The following is a 20567-nucleotide window of genomic DNA, read 5'->3' as shown; positions in this document are numbered from 1 at the left end:
TTGTTAGTCGCTGTCTTGACTATCAGACACCTTGTGTACTATCTGTGTGGCAGGCCTTTCACCCTACGCTCAGATCATGCCTCCTTGCAGTGGCTGATGACCTTCAGAGAGCCTAAGGGGCAGGTGGCCATTGGCTAGAGCAGCTACAGACCCACAAATTCACTTGTCACTTGTCCCCAAGGGCAGTCCCGAGCCCGGTTGCAGCAGTTCCCAGTGGGCGAGCCCATACATCAGGTTGGAGTTGACATAATAGGCCCGTTTCCTTTGCACTGCTGGGGAAATTGATTTGTGTTGTCTGCCATGGATTATTTCAGAGGCTTATACACTGCCAGACTAAGTGGCCAAGACCTTCATTGATGCCTTGGTTGAGGGGATGTTCAGAAGTTTTGGGGTTCCTCAGTCCATCTATAGCGACCAAAGGCGCAAGTTCAAATTTAGGGCAATCGGCTGGCTATCCCCCTGAGCAACGGGTTGGTGGAAAGGCTTAACTGCACATTGGCAGAGGAGCTAGCTATTCTTACATCCAGCATGACTGGGACAAGCACTTGCCCCTGGTCCTCATGGTGTTGTACTCTGCAGTCCAAGATTCAATCTTGTGTAACCCAGCCCTACTAATGCTGAGGAGGGAAATCAGGACCCCTGTGGAACTAGCTTTTGGTAACCCTCCAGACACCTTACCAGAATCAGCAAGCCCAGAGCGTACCCAGCAGCTCCAAGATCACATAGACACAAACACACATGTGCTAGGAAGCAACTGCTGAGTTCTGGCATGTGACAGAAAAGGAACTATGACCTGTACATTCATGTGTAGCACTTTGCAGTAGGGAAGCCCGTATGAGTCTACAGCCCAAAGAGAAAGAAAGACAGGTGCCCTAAATTGGACAGTCACCGGGTAGGACCATGCTGGGACCTAGAAAGGTTAGAAGAAATTGTGTAAAGAGTGCAGCTCCCACCCCACAGGCTCAATGTGGCTACACCGTGAGAGGTGTCTAAAACGCAAAGAAGAAACTCGAGCTCATTTAAAATGGACTGAGGGGAAGTGGAAAAGTGTCCTGTGGTACGAGGAATCAACATTTGAAATTCTTTTTGGAAATCATGGACGCTATTTTGGCAACATATGTTGCCATCCAGGCGACGTCTTTTTCAGGGAAGGCCTTGCTTATTTCAGCAAGACAATGTCAAACTACTTTCTACATGTATTACAACAGCAATGCTCTGTATTAAAAGAGTCCAGGTGCTAAACTGGCCTGCATGCAGTCCAGACCTGTCACCCACTGATAACATTTGGTGCATTATGAAATGAAAAATATGACAAAGGAGACCCCTGAACTGTTGAGCAGCTGAAATTCATTTACACATTTCATTTTCAAAAATACAGCAATTGGTCTCCTCAGTTCCCAAACACTTACAGAGTGTTGTTAAGAGAAGAGGTGATCAAACACAGTGGTAAACATGCCCCCGTCCCAACTTTTTTGGAATGAGCTGTTGGCATCAAATTCAAAATGGGCATATATTTTTCAAAAAAATAAAGTTTCTCAGTTTCAACATTTGATATGTTGTCTTTGTAGTATTTTCCTTTAAAATATTGTTTATGTGAGTTGCATATCATTGCATTCTATTTTTATTTACATTCTGCACAGCATCCCAACCTTTTTGGAAATGGGGATGTACATTTTTTAGCTTTTTTTCTGACACTGAAAATTGATAACTTGTACTTTTGTACTTAATGGCTGTTTAGACCGGTAATAAAAAAAATCAATGGTAAAAACAGATATAGTCCATACATGCATAAATATATAGTCCATATGGGCACTGAGGAGTTAAGATTGAACACACACACACTCACACAAAATGACATACCTGACATCAACATATTAGCACTTTCCAGGACCCCCCACAGCGAATTGTATAGAAAAAAACCACAACCCTTTGCATGTTTGGCACTAAAGGCTCTAATCTCAGTACACTAAATCATTCTGTATGTGTGTGTGTGCATGCCAATGTCTGAGTGTATGTCTCTGTGTGTTGTCCTAACACAGCCACCCAGCCAATCTGTAAATCACTAGGTAATTGTGCACTTGCTCGCCAGTAATGAGAGAGGAAGGGTAGATATGTGTTTCTTCGCTCTTTCATTCTTTCTTTCTGCAGAAGTGGAGGAGTGGAGTGCTTCCTGCTGCTGCTGCACTGGCTGCATGACAAATTCTATAAAAGCCAGCATCATTCACACCACTATGGGAAATGCAGACACACGTCCAGCAAGTTCACACACATCCAGTGAATGCGCAAACACAGACACATGTATATGGACGTGTACTCCCTAATACACGCAGAAAAACAGCACTTCAAAAAAACAAGTGCACATTCACACATGCACACCTTCACACAAAAATAAGGCCTAATACACTAATGACTGTTGCAGCTGCTTTAGAGTCAAAGCATATTAAAATTTCTCAAAAAAAAAATGTAAAAGCCTGACATGCTTGATGGCAGAACATTAAAAACACAGATGTCTTTAATGAGACTTTCAAAGGTTCCTCACAGTGGCAAACACTTGCACAGTAATGTTCCCTAGTCTACTTTGCAACAAGAAAAAAAGTAAGTTAGAGCAATACTTCAGCATTTTTTTACCTTTGTCTGCTGAATCTGTAATGTACCCTGGATTAACACATACCACGGTTTTACAGCATTTATAAAAGAACAAGATATTGCAGATACTGTTCTTCTGCAAATACCTTCCTTAAAATACAGAAAATGTGAAGAAGCCTCTTTCGGTTATCATGCTTTTAAACTATGGTACTTAATTCTCCGATTTATTAGACAGTAAACCTCAGTGCACACTTTACAGAAACATTTGAAAATGTTATAAATATCACTTTTACTTAGCATTTAAGTACTTTTTTTATATTTATCTGTCTAATTTGATCAGTCCCATTGCCTAATATGATTTTAAATTAATACTCATAGTTTCTTCTATTACTCTTAAGCTTTATCACCTGTCTGTAAGGCACTTTGAGTTACCACCCACATCCTCTATAAATGAAAATATTATTATTAAAGATATGATAGAAAAACAGAATTAGAAATAGAAATAAAAAAGGTGCCAAAAAAGTTTCTTTGTAGGCCTGCACCAACATAGGAACTGTAGGCCAGTGCTTATATCTGACAGTTTTTATGTATATATCTGCCAACGCCGATATTGGTGCCAGTACATAGACTGGGTCAGACTGGGCATAGTTAGGCAGCAAAATGAGAAATTTCCCTTGAAGGACCAATAAAGTATAACATTAACACTATAAAACATACAAATTGAGACTACCTCTACCTAGATTAGCATTATGGAAAAATATAACATTTATTCATTCATATTTTTGAGAGTGTAGAAGCTTTTGGCCAGTAGCTAAATTTTTTTCAGAGGTGATACAAATTTTCCAGACTGCTTACTACTTACCTACTTTACCAGTATTGCTGTTTTCATGCATGGATATCAGAAGAATTTTGTTACTTTTTTGGGTTGGATAAACTTCAGAACAGCTTCAGTAAGACATTCTCTCATATTTGTTGCATCCTGAGATCTGTGTTTTGTCGCAGTGAAATGGTTGTAGTTTTAAACTTGCTTTATATTATGTGTTTTTATTCAACAAAATTCACTAACTGCCCATTGACCTCTAATAAAAGTTTCAACACAATGGACTTTCTGTTCTTTTCTATGTAGAGGGAAATGCATCAACATTATTGTTTGCAGTACTATACAGCAGCAGATAGAGATTAGGTTGAAAAATTCTGGAGTATTCCTTCTGCTGTATAGGTGTGTGTAGTGGTTGTCTTTACCTCTCCAGCTCAGAGATTTTGTTGTCCTTCTCCGTGCGCTCTGATTCCACGTCTCTAAGAATAGACAGAAGCCTGTCCACTTCTGCCTTAGACTTTCCAGACTCCTCTTTATAGAAGGCCATTTCTTTTTCCAGAAGTTTTAAGCGCTCTGAGAGCTCTAGGTTCCTCCGAGCTGCTTCTTCAGCTTCCAGGGCCTTCCAACAGACACACATATGCAGAGAACCATGATGAATCCAAACAACTGTGAATAAAGAGCAATGGGCCTCATTCACCAACTGTTCTTAAAAAGAAATTTCTTCTTAAAGCCCACTTTATTTATTAAGATTCTGACATTCACCAATGTTTTCTTATTTGGGATTTGTTCTTAGGTGAGAACAGAATCTACGCACACTCAAGAGCACAAAGGTGTGAACACTTCTGCGGTTTAAGAACACGTCTTAGGACCTTTCTCAAGAACACATTTAAGAAGAAACACAGGAAGACATTAGTGAATGAGGCCCAACATGACTAAACCTTCAGGTACACTGACCTCTTGTACTGTTATAATTAAACAAGTATGATATGTATCTAATTGTTTTTTAAGTGTTCATAAGCTACTACACTTCAAGTTATGCACACTGATGTGAAACAACAACAGACATCACAGACATCACAACACAAAACCATGAATGACACACAGGGTTTCATTTACAGGCTTTTCTTTTCCAGAAAAAAAGTTTGCACCAACTTAACAGTGAGAAATAACATTTTGCTGTAATATCTGTTTTTTCACTCATCTTGACATTTTGACGGGCAACCCTTTTCATACAAAGTGGGCTCTAGAGGTGTGTGCAAAATTTGTGCTGGAAGAAAAAGCCTTTATAATCTGATCACACACAGGTGAGGCGTATGAACACAAAACACACACATGCACACACACAGGTGGATAATGTGAAAGTTTTCCAAATCCAGAATACAGAATAAACAAGAACTTAATGTTAAAGTTAAATAAACTTCATCGTGATTATGTATTGATATTTCTCTTAGGGCCTAATCCAAACTTGTATGCTTCGCTGTTTTAATGAATTAATGCAAATACACATCTTCATAAGGACAAAGACAATTACATATATGCACACACAGCCTACCGCTGACTTCCCTTGCAGAGGGTTCTACATTGAGAGAGAAAGAGAGAGAAAGAAAGAGAGAGAGAAAAAAATGGGGTAGTTGGAGATAAACAGAGATAAAGAAAAGAAAACAAAAACAATATTGTCTGAATTAAGGACACATGCAGGTAGTAAGCAACCAGGAAGGAGCTAAGTAAATAACAATTTCACTGCTGCAGAACATAAAATTATCACGTGAAAAATATTCATGGCATGAATTAAGCAAAACACTGACTTAAAAACGGGAAAGTCCATTAGAAGAGTTTTTTAGTCTAAATCCAGCTTAGTTGGTGTCTCAAAGCATCCCAAAGAGTTATAGTCATAACAAGAGGCACTGCATATGCATGAACATACAGGAAATAAAAAAGTTCACCAGTGAGCACACCGAACATTTTTTAAACATTCAGTTCAATGTGTAGTAGCAGCAGTCAAGGTCTGACTAATATACCATTTCACCATTAAATCTACTGATATGAAGATCATGCAGATTTATTGGTCTTGGCAAAAAAAAAAACAGCCAACAAAGCACAAAAATGTAAATGAAAAGAAATCAGTCATCAGATCTCTACTGGAGTTGGTTTTATTTACTGATCATACAACATTTCATCAGCCAATTTGATCAGAATTTTATCTCCCAGTCAGCTTGACTTACTACTAGATCAGTTGAACTTCTGTGCTGTTTTATGATTTCCCAGTTCAACTCTTAATTACCAAGTTTGTTTATGGGGTGTTTGAGCAGAGAAATCAAAAACTGTGCTGGACTTCAGTTCTTTAGTACTAGAGTTCAACCTCTTTACTAGATAATTCAATGACCTGGATGACTGAAAGTCATCAGAGCCATTTTAATTAAAGACTATCCAAACAAATTGGGCTTATGGTACGTGTCCAGTTGCAACTTTGCCTTGTCGTATCTTATAAATTTCAATGAAGAGCTCTTCCATATCGCATTGCATGATGGCTTGCTGAACGGCAAAATCTGCCTTGCTGCACAGAGCAAAAGTTCAACAGATTTCAACTTGACTGCTGCATTGCATTTAGCCAGTTGAGCAATGGTAGACTGGTCTTCATCATGAACACCAGACATAACTTTCTTAAAAGTACAGAGCAGAAACTTTGGCACTCTTTATCTTCTTTGAATCCATAACAGTTAACATGATAAAATAAAATAAAATGAAAAAAAAATAAAATGATAAAAATATCTGGTTTTATACAGAACTGCTGATTAAGATATTAATTGTTGACAGTGAATATCTGGAGGGAAGATTCGATTGGATATAGTTTACATAGTTTGAGCAGAAAGGCAAAATTTAAATCGTAGCTTGTAAATTACTTGCTAAAGTAGCTGGCTAGCTTGCTAGTGAGATTGAGTGAGCTAACCTTCTAGCTTGTGTGGATGACAGACACATTCTGAAAATTATAAAAGCATAAAAAGCATAGGTATAAACTATATAGACAAAAGTGTTGGGACACCTACACATTACACCTACAGGAGCTTGTATGACATCCATTCTAAATATGGAGTTGGTCCCCCGCTTTGCAGCTATAACAACATCTACTCTTCTAGGAAACTTTCTACAAAATTTTGGAGTGTGTCTGTGGGATTTTTTGGTTCATTCATCCAGAAGATCATCTGTGAGGTTAGACACTGATGTTGGACGAGAGGTCCTGGCTCGCAATCTCCGTTCTAATTTATCCCAAAGGATAAACTATGATTTTGATGGGGTTAAGGTCAGGGCTCTGTGTGGGCCAGTCAAATTCTTCCACACCAAACTTACCCAACCATGCCTTTACATACCTTGCTTTGTGCACTGGGGTACAGTCATGCTGGAACAGAAAAGGTTATCCCCAAACTGTTCCCACAAAGTTGGAAGCATACAATTGTCCAAAATGTCTTGGTATGCTGAAGCACTAAGATTTCCCTTCACTGAAACTATGAGGTCTAGGCCCACCCCTGAAAAACAACCCCATAGCATTATCACTCCTCGACCAAACTTTACAGTTGGCACAGTGCAGTCATGCAAGTAACGTTCTCCTGGCATTTGCCAAATCCAGACTCGTCCATCAGACTGCCAAGTGTGATTCGTCACTCCACAGAATATGTTTCCACTGCTCCAGAGTCCAGTGCTGACATGCTTTACACCACTCCATCTGACACTTGCGATTGTGCTTGGTGATGTAAGGCTTGCATGCTACTGCTCAGCAATGGAAACCCATGCCATGAAGCTCCTGGTGCACAGTTTACGTGCTGATGTTAATGCCAGAGGAGGTTTGGAACTCTGCAGTTGTTGGGTCAGAAGAGCGTTAGCGACTTTTATGCACTATGCGCCTCAGCACGCGGCAACCCCGCTCACACTTTTACGTGTTCTGTGGTTGCTGTGCTTTCTGAACACTTCGACTTTTCAATGATACCACTCACAGTTGATCATGAAATTTTGCGAACTGACTTGCAATGGTGGCATCCTGTTACAGTACCACACTCGGATTCAGTGAACTCTTCAGAACGACCCATTCTTTCACAAACGTTTGCAGAAGCAGACTGCAGGACTTGGTGCTTGATTTTATACACCTGTGGCAATGGAACTAAATGAAACACCTAAACCCAAGGTTAAGGCGTGTTTTTACTGTCCTATACTGCCCTTATACTGAGACAGAAATGCCTACCTCTGGCGAGCCGAGAGATCTAGCACGGCGGATTGCAGTGGGAAAAGTGCAAGTGGACGATTCTGAATAGATTCACAAATGCAGTGGGAAAAGTGCAAGTGGACGATTCTGAATAGATTCACAAATGCAGTGGGAAAAGTGCAAGTGGACAATTCTGAATAGATTCACAAATGTCAAAAATCGATTTTCTAAATTTTAATTTATAATGTAATGTTGACGGAACGCAAAAGGCGGAACTTGGAAGTGCGGAAGTGCAGCGCCCGGACGCTCTGTGACGGCACATAACAAAAACACAACTGGATGATCGAGAAATATGACTGGCACACTCTGCATTAAAAGCTAGGTTAGGTCAGGAGTCAACAATGCAAATGTTAAGAAGAGCCATTTTGTCCTTTCAACAAAAATCAAACCACCTTGGGACCCACAACATTTTATGTCCAGTATGTCTCAGTATGTGATAATGTCCTAGTATAGGCTAAAAAATATAAACGAAAACACAGACTTACTTTGCTCTGCTTTAAGTTTTAGCTATAGCCACTTTCCTCCTATCTTCACCATTTACATTTTACATTTACATTACATTTACATTACATTTAGCAGACGCTCTTATCCAGAGCGACTTACAAAAAGTGTTTTGTCTATCCAGAGAAAGAATCTTCGCTAGCTACCAATAGGTTAGAGAGAAAGCCAGTCCTAAGCTCAGATACTGCTAGAATCAGAAGGTCATTGACACCTAGAGAAAAAGGGACAGAGTTAAACACAGAACAGTGCAATACAATACATAAGTGCTGTACATTACAATCAATACTTAATTTAGTGCTCATTTAAGTGCTGAATAAACAGGTGTGTCTTCAGTCTGCGTTTTTCACCAGAAAACTTTTCCTCAAAAGTAGATCAGTTTCTTGTAAAATGTCTCTCAACGTTCGACTGTTTTACGAAGCTTAAGTCAGCTTCTTATTCACCAGCTTCTTGTTTGAATTTTCCCGTTCCACCTTAAATTTGGCCTGAGGCGCCAGAATGTAAATGCAGCACCATTTAAGGTGGAACGGGGAAATTCAAAAGAGAAGCTTCAGCTTCGCAACTTTTTAGTGCTTGACAGTCTCTCATTGCAGGTTTAACGTTCCACGAAACCAACTGCGTTGCTTATAAATGCGAATAAATCCATTCGTCTCCAAATGTTTGTCTTAAATCTCTCTCTTTGCCTATTCGTTAGCTACTAGCTAGGCGAGAGGTTGTTATGTGACCTGCAGTCTGCATGCCAGTTCTCAGTCGTTGAGAACGAGGGCTTTCGCGCTATGTTGCACACTTTGGAGTCGAGATACAGCGTCCCTTCTCGAAGATATTTTACTCTCATAGCACTCCCCCACTCTCTACAACGAGACCAAAACCGAAGTTACAAAATCAAAAAAATATAAAGGAAAACGGGTAGGACAGCTGTAACATGTGCTGCAGGGACATCTATTGCCACTGCATCTTATGTCACCGTAACTGTGCATTTTATCGCAGATGAGTGGCAGTCAGTGTCTCATGTGCTGCAAGAGCAGTGAATGAGAGCCTTTCAGTTCACTTGCCATATCACTTCCATTTGTTTTAGTAATAACAGATATTGGAAGTAAATTCATTATAGATCATTACATATATATATATATATATATATATATATATATATGTATATATATATATAGTATAGAAAAAAAGATGCATCAAGATGCATCGATAATTGTTTTATAATTACATCGTAGCCCTCTGAACCGTAATCAAATCGAAACGTGAGGTGCCTAGAGATTCCCACCCCTAATGGTTATTATTCAGAAAGTATTAGTTGTGCACCATTTCTCGAACATGCTGAAAATGTGAAAAGTGTATATATAAAACTAAAGATGCTGTATGTCCTTGTTATGTTGGAGGGGTTGGAAGAGGTGTAATCTAAACTGATTGCTTCTGTCGGGAACTCAGCTACATATAAAAGTGTGTCTGTTCTTTCGGCTTGGCTTTCATGTGGTTTTCTTTCACAAGAACATCTCCCCGGAGCTTGTCTTTCATAAACTTTTTTCCTCTCTCTTCTCTTCCCCTAATTCATTATGAAATAAAACTACTCTCTTGGCAATGCTTTTACAAGATCACCAAACATCATCTGTCTCCTTTCTCCCCCTCTCTTTTACTGCGGAGGCACAGTACAAGGCGTAGATTATTACAGTAACATATTCCTTTTTTATCCAAGAGAAAAACAACCTGGAGATAGACGCGGGCCCTAGAATTATCTTTCTTTTACCCCTAAACATGTCCTACTGATTGCTTGAGTTGTTCTGACAGCTGAATGTGCCTTTTCTAAACACTGGCAGATGAATGTTTTTATTTGAATGAAAGAGAAAAAAAAACTTTTGAGACATTAGATTAAAGATTGAAGAGCACGGACCCACCCAGGTGGAGTTTTCAGCAGCCAAAAGACATTTAGTCATATTACCGTAAAACAATAATGGCCATTGTAAAATACTGTTTAGATGTCTGGGAAATCTACTCCAAGAAACATCATAAACTTAAGACTATAAATCACAAACATCAAATAATTTAGAAACATGTCTCACAACCGCTAAAATAAACAAAGCTCAAGAGACAAGTAGTTACTAGACAGTGTGCTGAATACACACTGCTAAGCACTGAATAAACTTGTTTTTCTAGATATATGGCAATTAAATCAAACATAAGGCCTGTAATTCAACTAGAATAGTTGAGTTTGGTTGTTAGCTGTTTAACGACCATGACCACTGAGACTGGACTACTTCCCATTCCTAAATCAGACTGCTCACTGCTAAAAGCAGATCTAGAATCACAGACCCTAAAACAATGAAACTCTATGGACCATGGAAAACTATGAAAGTCCACTCTACAATCTATTCCAAGTCCAGTTTAAAATTTTCCTCTTTTCTCAATACTTTCATTAGCCGCCTCACTTCTATGAAAGCCTATTCCCACTAGGTAGATGAGCAAAATAGTTTCAAAATTTTCACTTTTTGGGAAATTATTTTAAAAAGTCATTTTTTTTTACATTATGCATGTACTATTAAAATTCTGAGAATATTATTTTTATACTTGGCAAGTCAGGCATCCAAATAAGAATGTAGTACCAACAATCAAGTACAAGAGGAAGAGAGCACAGTCTCACACATAGAAGAATTAAAGACAAATTAGAGAACATAAAAACAGGAAAAATGAGAAGAAAAAAGACAGTTACAAGATTCAAGTAGCAGATGGTTGGTTAACTGTCAGCAGACACTTTTTCCTTCTGTGTGTATGTGTGTGTCCAGTGTCATTGCCAGGTCTCAGTTCTGCTCCAGTCTTCATAATAGTGCGTGATTGATTGGACTTATCTTTAAGCGTTTATAGCCTTTTCCTCAGAGGATGATATTTCAATAGACTGCTGTGTGTGTGTGTGTGTTTGTGCATGCATGTGTGTATGTGTGTGTGTGTGTTTTGGCGGTAAATGTTTAGCTAAGCAGCAGAAAGGAGGAAGGGAGGGGTGTAGGAGAGGAGCAGAAAGGATGATGAGAAGGAGTGAGAGAGAAAGAGAGAAAGAGAGAGAGAGAGAGTAAAAGGGTGAGGAAAAGCTATCTAAGGACAAGTATTTGAGTTTCATTGGTCACTTGAAAATTCCTTCTGCCATCTCAGGACGTTAGAGGACAGCAAGTTTAATTGTGTGTGTACGTGTGTGTGTGTCTGTGTTTGTTTTAATGCATTACAAAAATGTACTGATTTTGTAGGAAAACCACAGAAAATAGGAGAAACCTACAACAAAATGATCCTGAGTTTCTAATGTACATTTTACAGCTAAATGTTTAATTTTTTAAAGTTCAAAGAGCAAAACCAAGAACCGAAATGAGTGTTTTCTATACACTGATTAGGCCTGTGCCCAGTGACAATTAACTGAGTTACTAAAGTTACAACCAGTGACTGTAAAGTGATTGTAAAACTCATTTACTACCAGTAACGCGCTTGTTGCTAGAGGCAAAAGCTGTATATGCTATAGTGTACATTTTATGACATCCTCAGACCACAGCATTAGGTTTCAGACATCAGACAAAAACCCCTTCATGTCATGTTTTCATACATCAGGTGAAACTGGCTGTTTAAAACAGCCTCAGGCAAACTGGCTTCAGAGACGAATGCATCAGACTAAGCTAAGCAGCTTTAGACAGTAAGGTTTGCATGACATTCACACAGCTTTTACTGAACAGCGACAAAACATAACTGGGACATGTATGACCATGTACGAATACATGAACATGTCCTGACCTTACATAAAAACAAGGATATGTGTATGCCTATTCAGATGTATTAACCCTTGTTTGTAAACACTCATCAAGCACTTTTTTTGGGAATACCTGTATACCTACTCATGCACACAGTTATCTAATTAGTCCATCGAGTTGCAGCAGTGCAGCGCATAAAATGATGTACATATGTGCCAGCAGCTTTAGGTGATCATCAACCATCAAAATGGGGAAAAATGTGATCTCAGTTATTTCAACCGTGGCATGATTGTTGGTGCCAGACAGGCAAGTTTGAGTATTTCTATAACTGCTGATCTCCTGGGATTTTCATGCAAAACAGTCTCTAGAGTTTACTCAGAATGGCACAATAAAGAAAAAACATCTAGTGAGCAGCAGATCTGCAGACAAAATGTCTTGATGAGAAAGGTTACTGGAGAATGGCCAGACTGGTTCAAGCTACACAGAAAAACTATGGTAACTCAGATAACCACTCTGTACAACAGGGGTGAGCAGAAAACCATCTTAGAATGCACAGCATGTTGCACCTTGAGGTGAAGCTCAGAGGGTTCTATTTTTGTCAGCCAAGAACAGAAACCTGAGGCTGTGGTGGGCACAGGCATACCAAAAGTAGATATCTGAAATACTAATCAATAGTTAGTTAATACTAATCAATCATTGCTTGAATGGCACAGCCTATTTGAGTATGGTTGTTGACCATATGCATCCCTTCATGGTTATAATTTACCTATCTTCTAATGGCTACATCTAGCATGATAATGCACCATGTCACAAAGCAAAAATCGTCTCAAACTGGCTTCATGAACGTGACAATGAGTTTATTCAGTGTTCTTCAGTGGCCTTCCCAGTCACTGGATCTGAATCCAACAGAACACCTTTGGGACACGGTAGAACGGAAGATACGCAGCATGAAAGTGAAGCTGAGAAATCTTCAGGAATTGCATGATGCAATTATGTCAACATGGACATGACTGCCCTACCTAGTATTAGTTTGGTATTCCTAATAAAGTGCTCAGTGAGTGTTTATACAGTATATTATCATACACAAAAAAAAAATCAAACACAACACTTTTTACTGAAAGGATTTTACTGAAACGCTGTAAAAAACAGGGCAAGCAATGAAACAGAATTCTCACATTAGTATCTGGCGTAACCACAAAAAAAAACGCATTTTCTAACTGCTGCAAAATTGGAGCAAAAACAAGTGTTGCATTTATATTTTTGTTCAGCGTTTACTTTGTATTCACATAATCCAGCCACTCAGATGCATGCACACACTTCTCTAGGCATTCTGACCCCCAACAGCAGTAGCTTCCACAAATAACGGACTGAAAACCTCAGAGAAAACATCAACCACAAGCTGACCACAACCCATCCACTTCATACTTAGTTTACACTGGCCATTACACATAAAGTGTTTTATATACTAAATCAGTTTCGACATGCAAGACTAGACGATGACTCTCTTAAACAAAATGTTCAGACAGGATTTTAAGCATAAGATGCACCATCAAGAGGGTATGGTGGACTGAGGTAGCAGTCTCGATGTGTGTTCGTGCGTGCAGTTTAATTTACAGACAGATAATTTGTGGCATTACAGTCCAACAGCATTACTGTATAACAAACATACTCAAGTATTTTCCAGGCTTACTTGAGCTTTTATGACGCAAGTAAACCGAAGAAGATTCATCTTAGCAGCGACTTCCCCCCAGAACCACAGACGGATACACATTACAAAGTATATACACAGATTAAGTACTGTGTGGGAGCATGTCAAAATCCTACCATAGCCCTGTGTTGAAGTACAATGCTAAGCTACCACTAAGCACACAACCACATGGGAAATAATCTAGTGAGATGGCAAACCAGGCTTGGTTGCATATGCTCCTAACATGATGACTCAAGATAAGAATCATATTGTCGCTGTCAAATCCATGTGACTGTTGAATGCCTTCCATTGGTTCTTAACTACATACTTTATGGACAAAGCCTGCAACACAATCCTCTCAAGTAACTGAGCATATGAGCCTCTTAGTCTATGGTCTTAAAACCGATGTTCCCTTCTTCCACCATTTCCACAAACGTAGGCTGGGTGACAGCCCCTGTGTGCCACACGGCTTCACGTTTCTGTGATAATCATCAAAAAGACTTGAATTCCAAAACAGCCCCTGCTATGTTTATTTGCACAGCAGGGCTATCGCTGCCCCACATCGGAGGCATCCGACAGCCCGGAGCGTGGTGGCTCTACCCACCTTCTGCAGCTGGCTCTCTAGCCTGCTGCACTCCTCTGCTCGCTGCTCCACATTGCTCTCCAGAGCTCGCAGCCTTGAGTCCTTCTGAAGGCCTGAAGAGGCCAGAGATGACACCTGCTCTTTCAGTTCCAGTAAAGAAGACTGTCAGGAGAGGGAAGAGCGAGGAGAGACAGATCAGAAAGAGAAGAACAGAGGGAGGTTTAGGAGGGTCCCCCCCATCATGCAGCCTCCGTCCTTAAACAGGACAAAGGGTATGGTGGATGATGAACCATTTAGCTACACCAAAGGTATCAGCCACAGACCCTGTGGGAGGAGCCTATTCAAAAGAGAAAGTGCTAGTGAGGTAGCTCACATTACCTTAAGGTTAAAGTTTGTTGCCACAAATAACATGTTTAAGAAGGTGTGATAAATGTATCATTCTTTCTGTGTGTTAGCTTGTTTACCAGCCAGTGTGGTTGGGGGTGAAGCTAACCGTATTCCTAACCCTAAGCCTTTTATTTTGAAATATTTACACCAGCTAACATGGTCGGGGAAGTAACAATAACGCTAAGCATTTTATTTAACTTACCTAACATTAATGTAAGCTACCTCACCAACACTTTAGCTAGCTAAGGTATCTCACCAGTTGTATACTGAGTACTACAGCTGAATACTGCTGCCTGTCACAATCATTATATTATTATATTATTTTTGTTCTTTTGTTTTTGTCACTATTACATTACAAACTTGTAGCATCTAAATTGGCTGTTTTGCTTGTGAGCTAACACTACGTTGTACTGACATGAAATTATATAATACACTGTTCTGGGCGCACACACATTCATATCCACAATGCCACAGAATAATTAGCATGAATGCCAATGTTACCTATTTGCAAAGTGATCATTCTAAAAATAACAATCGACACCTCAACACACAATTCTAGTTTACATTCGAGTGCACTCGTTGGTTACAGTGCTATGTAAAGTTAATCTCACCTGGAAGAGCAAAGAATTAGCCAAATGTTTTGGTGGCTTCCACAAGCATTCCCAAAGACAGCAATTTTACAGAAGACAGAAAGCTGCAGCTCAAATAAACAATCTACTGCGCACTAAGTCCCTAAATTCCATGCCCTGTCTTAAACAACGTCAACCCAAACAGTGGCAAAAAAAGATATCACAAGTGGTGTCCAAAACTGGAAAATACCAACTTTGAACAGTTGTCAAAGTCAGATTTACAAGTGGAAAACTCAGGATTCTGGATGATGCAGGATAACATGAATATGAAAATATATGCATGATGTGTGTCAGCTTTTGCATAACTGAAAGAAGTGTAAACATCTCCATATGTTTTAACATAGCAAAGAAAAGCAAAATGACTTCAATGCTTTCCTTTTCCATGTTGTAAGCATATATTCTGACAATCCCCCAAATTGTTGCATTTTGAGTTAACTATCTGATATGCACTGAATTTAGATAAGCACCTGAACGCAGCAATAAACATATGATTGAACAACTTTAGAAAATAATCAGGGTCAGATCAAATAACTATAATCAGCTCAAATAATTATTCTCAGGCGATGATCTGACAATTGTGACAAGCCTAGATTCAGCCTATACTCTTCTGTCTCACCAACAAGGTAGCAGCAAGCCAGAAAACCTTTAAAGAACTGCCCATGTTTCCATTCACCTGAGAGCCACATGACTACTTTACTGGATGTCGGTGTTGCTTAGCCTACAATTTATCGTGTCACAATTCATGCCATTTTGACTTTGACAGCTTTGTATTCTTTTTATTTCAATTTACATGACTAAAAATAAAGCATATTTTTAAATGCATCTTTATTTCAACTCCTTTATACATTACACCGCCCCACAACCAGCGCAGGAGTCCCATGGTTCCAGATCAGGAGGTTTATGAGGCTGGAATGGCACCAATTATGCAGCCTAAGAATCGGCTTTTGGTGAAATGGTAACGGTGCAGAGTAGGTTGAGTTTAGGCTCTGGCTCAGGCACGAGCACTAGCACCTAGTCACTGGAAAAGGGGTAGAAGAGAACCAAGAGTGAGAAGTGGAACAGTCTGAAAGCAAGGTGAGAGCAGGGTCTACAGAGCATGCAACCAACACATTCCCCAGAATTTCATTAGAGTTCCACAGATGGGGTGAGTTTGCAGACTCAAGCTACAGCAGGTTAGGGTTGAAGGAGAACACGTTACAAGGCCAGCTGTATTGATGGGGGCTGGAAGAGGACCAAAGGCTGAAACAATGTATGCTTTGAACATACTTATATGGAGTTACAAAGTACTTAGGCTGTTCAGTTTATGTCATCTGGGTCTCTTGTGATACCTAGTCAGTGCATAAAGCGCTACTCTAATTGCACTCAAATCATAAAACCTTTATTTCTGTACACCTTTACTCAAGTAATGTAAACCTTCAACAGGCCTGCATGCTATATAAACAAAGTGATTATATTCGCACTCTTACATTGCTCAACATTTGAAGTCTGTTGATACTGTAATTAGAGCTTTAAAATGTAGAGGTTGTTTATGTGCTTTTGATTAGCACAGGGAAGGAGAGCGAGTGGGAAGTTCCTCACAACTGTATATGTGGCTCAGAGTCAACGTGCAATAAGATATAATTTTCCTGGAATGATATGTGTTCACTCCGGTGCATATAAAAGAAAACATTCTCGTAAATTTCGGCTCTCTGAAAGATTGCCCCGGCATGTTCCCTGGAACAGTGAGGAGTCTGCTCTGGCGAAAGGGGGATGAGGACAGAAGGACGGATCTATAAATTACACCTCTTTCTTTCTCTCGCTCTCTAAGAACAAAGCACATGCAATTTCTACTCAGAAGCCTGCGTGCACAGGTGGAGTTCTGAGGGTACGGGATTTACTTTTACTGTTGATGTTAACACTTTAAGTATAGGTTTACACTGAGTGTATTACAACGGTTGCTGTGCAGTTATAAAATTCTAAATTCTTCTAATTCTTTTGGCTCCATAAAAAAAAAATTATCAAGTGTGCTGGAGGTATCTGTCACTTAGAAAACCTGCGCTAAGGACTGTATGTCTATGCATAGATCAGAGCAAAGTACCAACAGATATGCATTTGTCTGGTCGGGGATTATAATTATCAAAAAATAGGTTAGCGGTACATAAAGAACTTGTTGGGAATTATGAATCGTGATAACCACTAACATTAGGGACAAACAATATTGTGGAAAAGTATAAAATATTGTACATTCATGAGATTTTTGGGATAAATATTGTGTGAAAGATTTACCCAGTAAATGGAGCTACACTATATAGTCAAAAGTAGTGGACACCTGACCATCACACCTTTATGAGCTTGGTGGACATCCCATTCCAAAGCTTTGGGCATTATTATGCAGTCCCCCACCCCACCACACCCCCTTTCAGCTATATCAGAACAACAGCATTTGTGAGGTCAGGCACTAATGTTGAATGGCCTGCAATAGACATTCTAAGCAAAAGTGTTCAGTGGACTTGAGGTCTTGGCCTTGTGGAGGCCACTGGAGTTCCTCCTGGCATCTGCCAAACCCAGATTCTTCCATCAGACAGCCAGGTAGTGAGGCATGATTCATCACTCCAGAAAACTTGTTTCCCCTGCTCCAGAGTCCAGTAGCGGCATAATTTACACCACTCCAGCCAACGCCTGGCATTGCGCGTAGTGATCTTAGGCTTGTGTGCAGCTGCTTGGCCATGGAAAGCCATTTCATGAAGCTTCCAATGCACAGATCTTGCGCTGATGTTACTGCCAGAGGCAGTCTGGAACACTACCAGCGTGAGATGTAACAGAGGATGGGTGATTTTTATGTGCTTTATGTTTCATCACTCGGCAGCCCTGCTCTGTGAGTTTGCGTGGTCTACCACAATAATAGCACTTACAGTTACAGAGGCAGATCTAGCATGGCAAAAATTTCATGAACAAAGGTGGCATATTATGACAGAGCCATGTTTAAAGTCAGGTAGATCCGAATGACCCATTCTATCGCCAATGACTAAGAAGTTGTCTAAGGAGATGTGTTTGATTTTATACACCTGTTAACAATGGATGTGGCTGAAACACTGAACCCAATAACTATAATGAGTGTCCATATACTTTTGGCCATACAGTGTAAATATCAGCCTAGCAATTGAAAGAGTGAGTTTAGAGGGAGAACTAAGGCAGTAGTTCAACATTCTGGTTAGGGCTACACAATATGTATGACATAACATTTTCGCAATTACTTCGCTATATACTCTGACCACAATATATCTTCCAATAGATTTACAACTCTTGATGTAGTTAAAGATTGGTCTTCATTGTTTTTGACCAAAATAATTTATGTTTGTTGGATTGTGCTAATGCCTTGATTCATCCAAACATCCAAAAAACATGTGATTGGTCAAGATGCTCACAGCACATAACGTTAGCTGGTTAGAAGTTCTTTTGCATATTGCATGGTTCTGCGATATCAGTACCATGAAAGCCAACGTCTTGAGAACAATTTAAAATGCCATACTGAGCAATCCTAAATAATCCGTTGAACATGAATACTCTTAGCCTCAGAAAAAAGTCCCAGAACCATCCTAGTTAATTACTGTCTTTGATAATCAACTAAAAAATCTGGCAACACAGATATTAAACCAATTTGACATTTCAACAATCATCAGGATGCTGTACATGAATGTTAATATGATGGTATTACCACTATTTTTTGATTGACAAATGTTAATTAATTAATGTTAATTTCTGTCCTAGCATGTGTTGTGTGTTTCCAGACTGGTTGGTGGAAGCATAACTAACCTGAGTGAGCCCTAGGCTAATCTCATGATCCTTAACCTGTGTGCTCTCACCACATGGACACTGACCTCTTTGTCCAAGAGCTGTGCCTGTAAGGAGGCGATTTTGTCCTTCATCTCCTTATTTTCCTTCTTATATGCCTCCACTTCCTCGTGCTTCTCTCGCTCCTCTCTCTCCCTCTGCTCCTTCAGATGCTCTATGACCCTCTCCTAAAAGTGCAAAGAGAAAAAGAGGAGAGAATGGCAAAACAGAAAGTGTAAAAAAAAAAAGAAAATCCTTTTTTTTTACTTAGCCCAGGGAAATTGTACTGCTGTCTACTAATCTCTGCTCACTTAACCACATTAATATACCCACATTTAAAGGACATGTTCCCATAGCAAACATTTGTGCTGTGATGCAGACTTGCAGCTGCCATTGCAAATACAATGCCTCTCTTCAGACACTCAGGTGTGTCTTTCTTTGCCTTAAGCTATTTCCTGTGGCAGAGGGGAAAACTCATAAATGTCTATCATAAATAAGATCCAAGCACCATAAGACACTGTCCAAGAGTCTGTGTTCCAATTGAGCAGGTGACACCACACTGAGCAGATTAACGTATTAAGATATCAAAATGCGACTGTGCATTGAGAAACATTAAGGTACAATGTTTCAAGATGATTTACCTCATTTAAATCAATGGCCAGTGTGGTTTCTTACAGCATTTATTTATTTTACCAAGAGACAGATGGCTTATGAAGCAAACCATGAATATGGTTCATCTGCCCATATGCATTGAGAATTTGAAATGAATGAAAAGAAAAGAAAGACATTATATTTACATAATCAGTAGTACAGAGTGTTTTTGCAAGCTGCAGGACAGGCCTACTAATTCAAGAATAAATGATTATGACTGGAAATGAACCTCTGTAGCCTCTAACTGGTATATGTAGCCTTTGGTAAAAGACACCCAGACAACACCGTAACAGACTCCAACACTCTTATCTGGTCCTTTATCAAACTACCAAGAAGGAAGAAAGAAATAAAGAAAGAAAGAAAGAAAGAAACAGATGAATAAAAACAAGCAAAAACAAACAAAAAGAAAGAAAAGACAACTATTCTATACGAGCATTTCTCAAGTAAGTATACTTGAACCTCTTGAACCTCAAGATCAAACTTACTAATGTAAAACAAATGGAGAGAGCAGTTCCGCAGCCTTGCTCCACTTATATCTGTTGCCATTGACTCACCTTGTTATTGCGTGAGGCTTACTTATTCAGACCACAAAAAGCCCATTTCTACATAGCTAATACCTTCAGCACACATTACAAACCTTGCAACACCAACATGACCACAATTTCCTCCCAGACTTCTATGAATATAGGCTTTACTCAAATATGGTAAGATACTGTACCGTGAGAAATTAAGATGTGATGTGACATCAGTTTTTGAAGGCTAGGAGCATGTATGCTTTTAAAACAGTAACACAATGATTCAGTTATGTTAATGAACAGAATTTTTCCAAATAACATATCGCGTAGTATCTCTCCAACATTTCTACAAAAACAATTACATGTATCTTTGAAACAGTCTGTAACTAGTGATGCCCAAAAATTCTTGAAGTGAAACTGAGGT

At 39.4% G+C, this 20567-nt stretch overlaps 1 protein-coding gene across 1 annotated transcript in view; it reads right to left on the bottom strand.

Moving 5' to 3' along the window:
* Window positions 1–20567, bottom strand: part of LOC118813373 (ERC protein 2) — a 205342-nt gene that overhangs the window by 92161 nt on the left and 92614 nt on the right. Inside the window, exons 8-10 of the mRNA XM_036578670.1 lie at window positions 19025–19165; window positions 14173–14313; window positions 3829–4022 (exon numbers count right to left, since the gene is read on the bottom strand). Coding sequence (XP_036434563.1) covers window positions 3829–4022; window positions 14173–14313; window positions 19025–19165 — 476 coding nt within the window. The remainder of the gene's footprint in view (window positions 1–3828; window positions 4023–14172; window positions 14314–19024; window positions 19166–20567) is intronic.

This window comes from Colossoma macropomum, unplaced genomic scaffold (genome assembly GCF_904425465.1).
Source record: "Colossoma macropomum unplaced genomic scaffold, Colossoma_macropomum, whole genome shotgun sequence".
Classification (NCBI taxonomy): Eukaryota; Metazoa; Chordata; class Actinopteri; order Characiformes; family Serrasalmidae; genus Colossoma; species Colossoma macropomum.
Note: the sequence above shows the minus strand (reverse complement) of the source record. Positions and strands in the feature narration are given on the sequence as shown.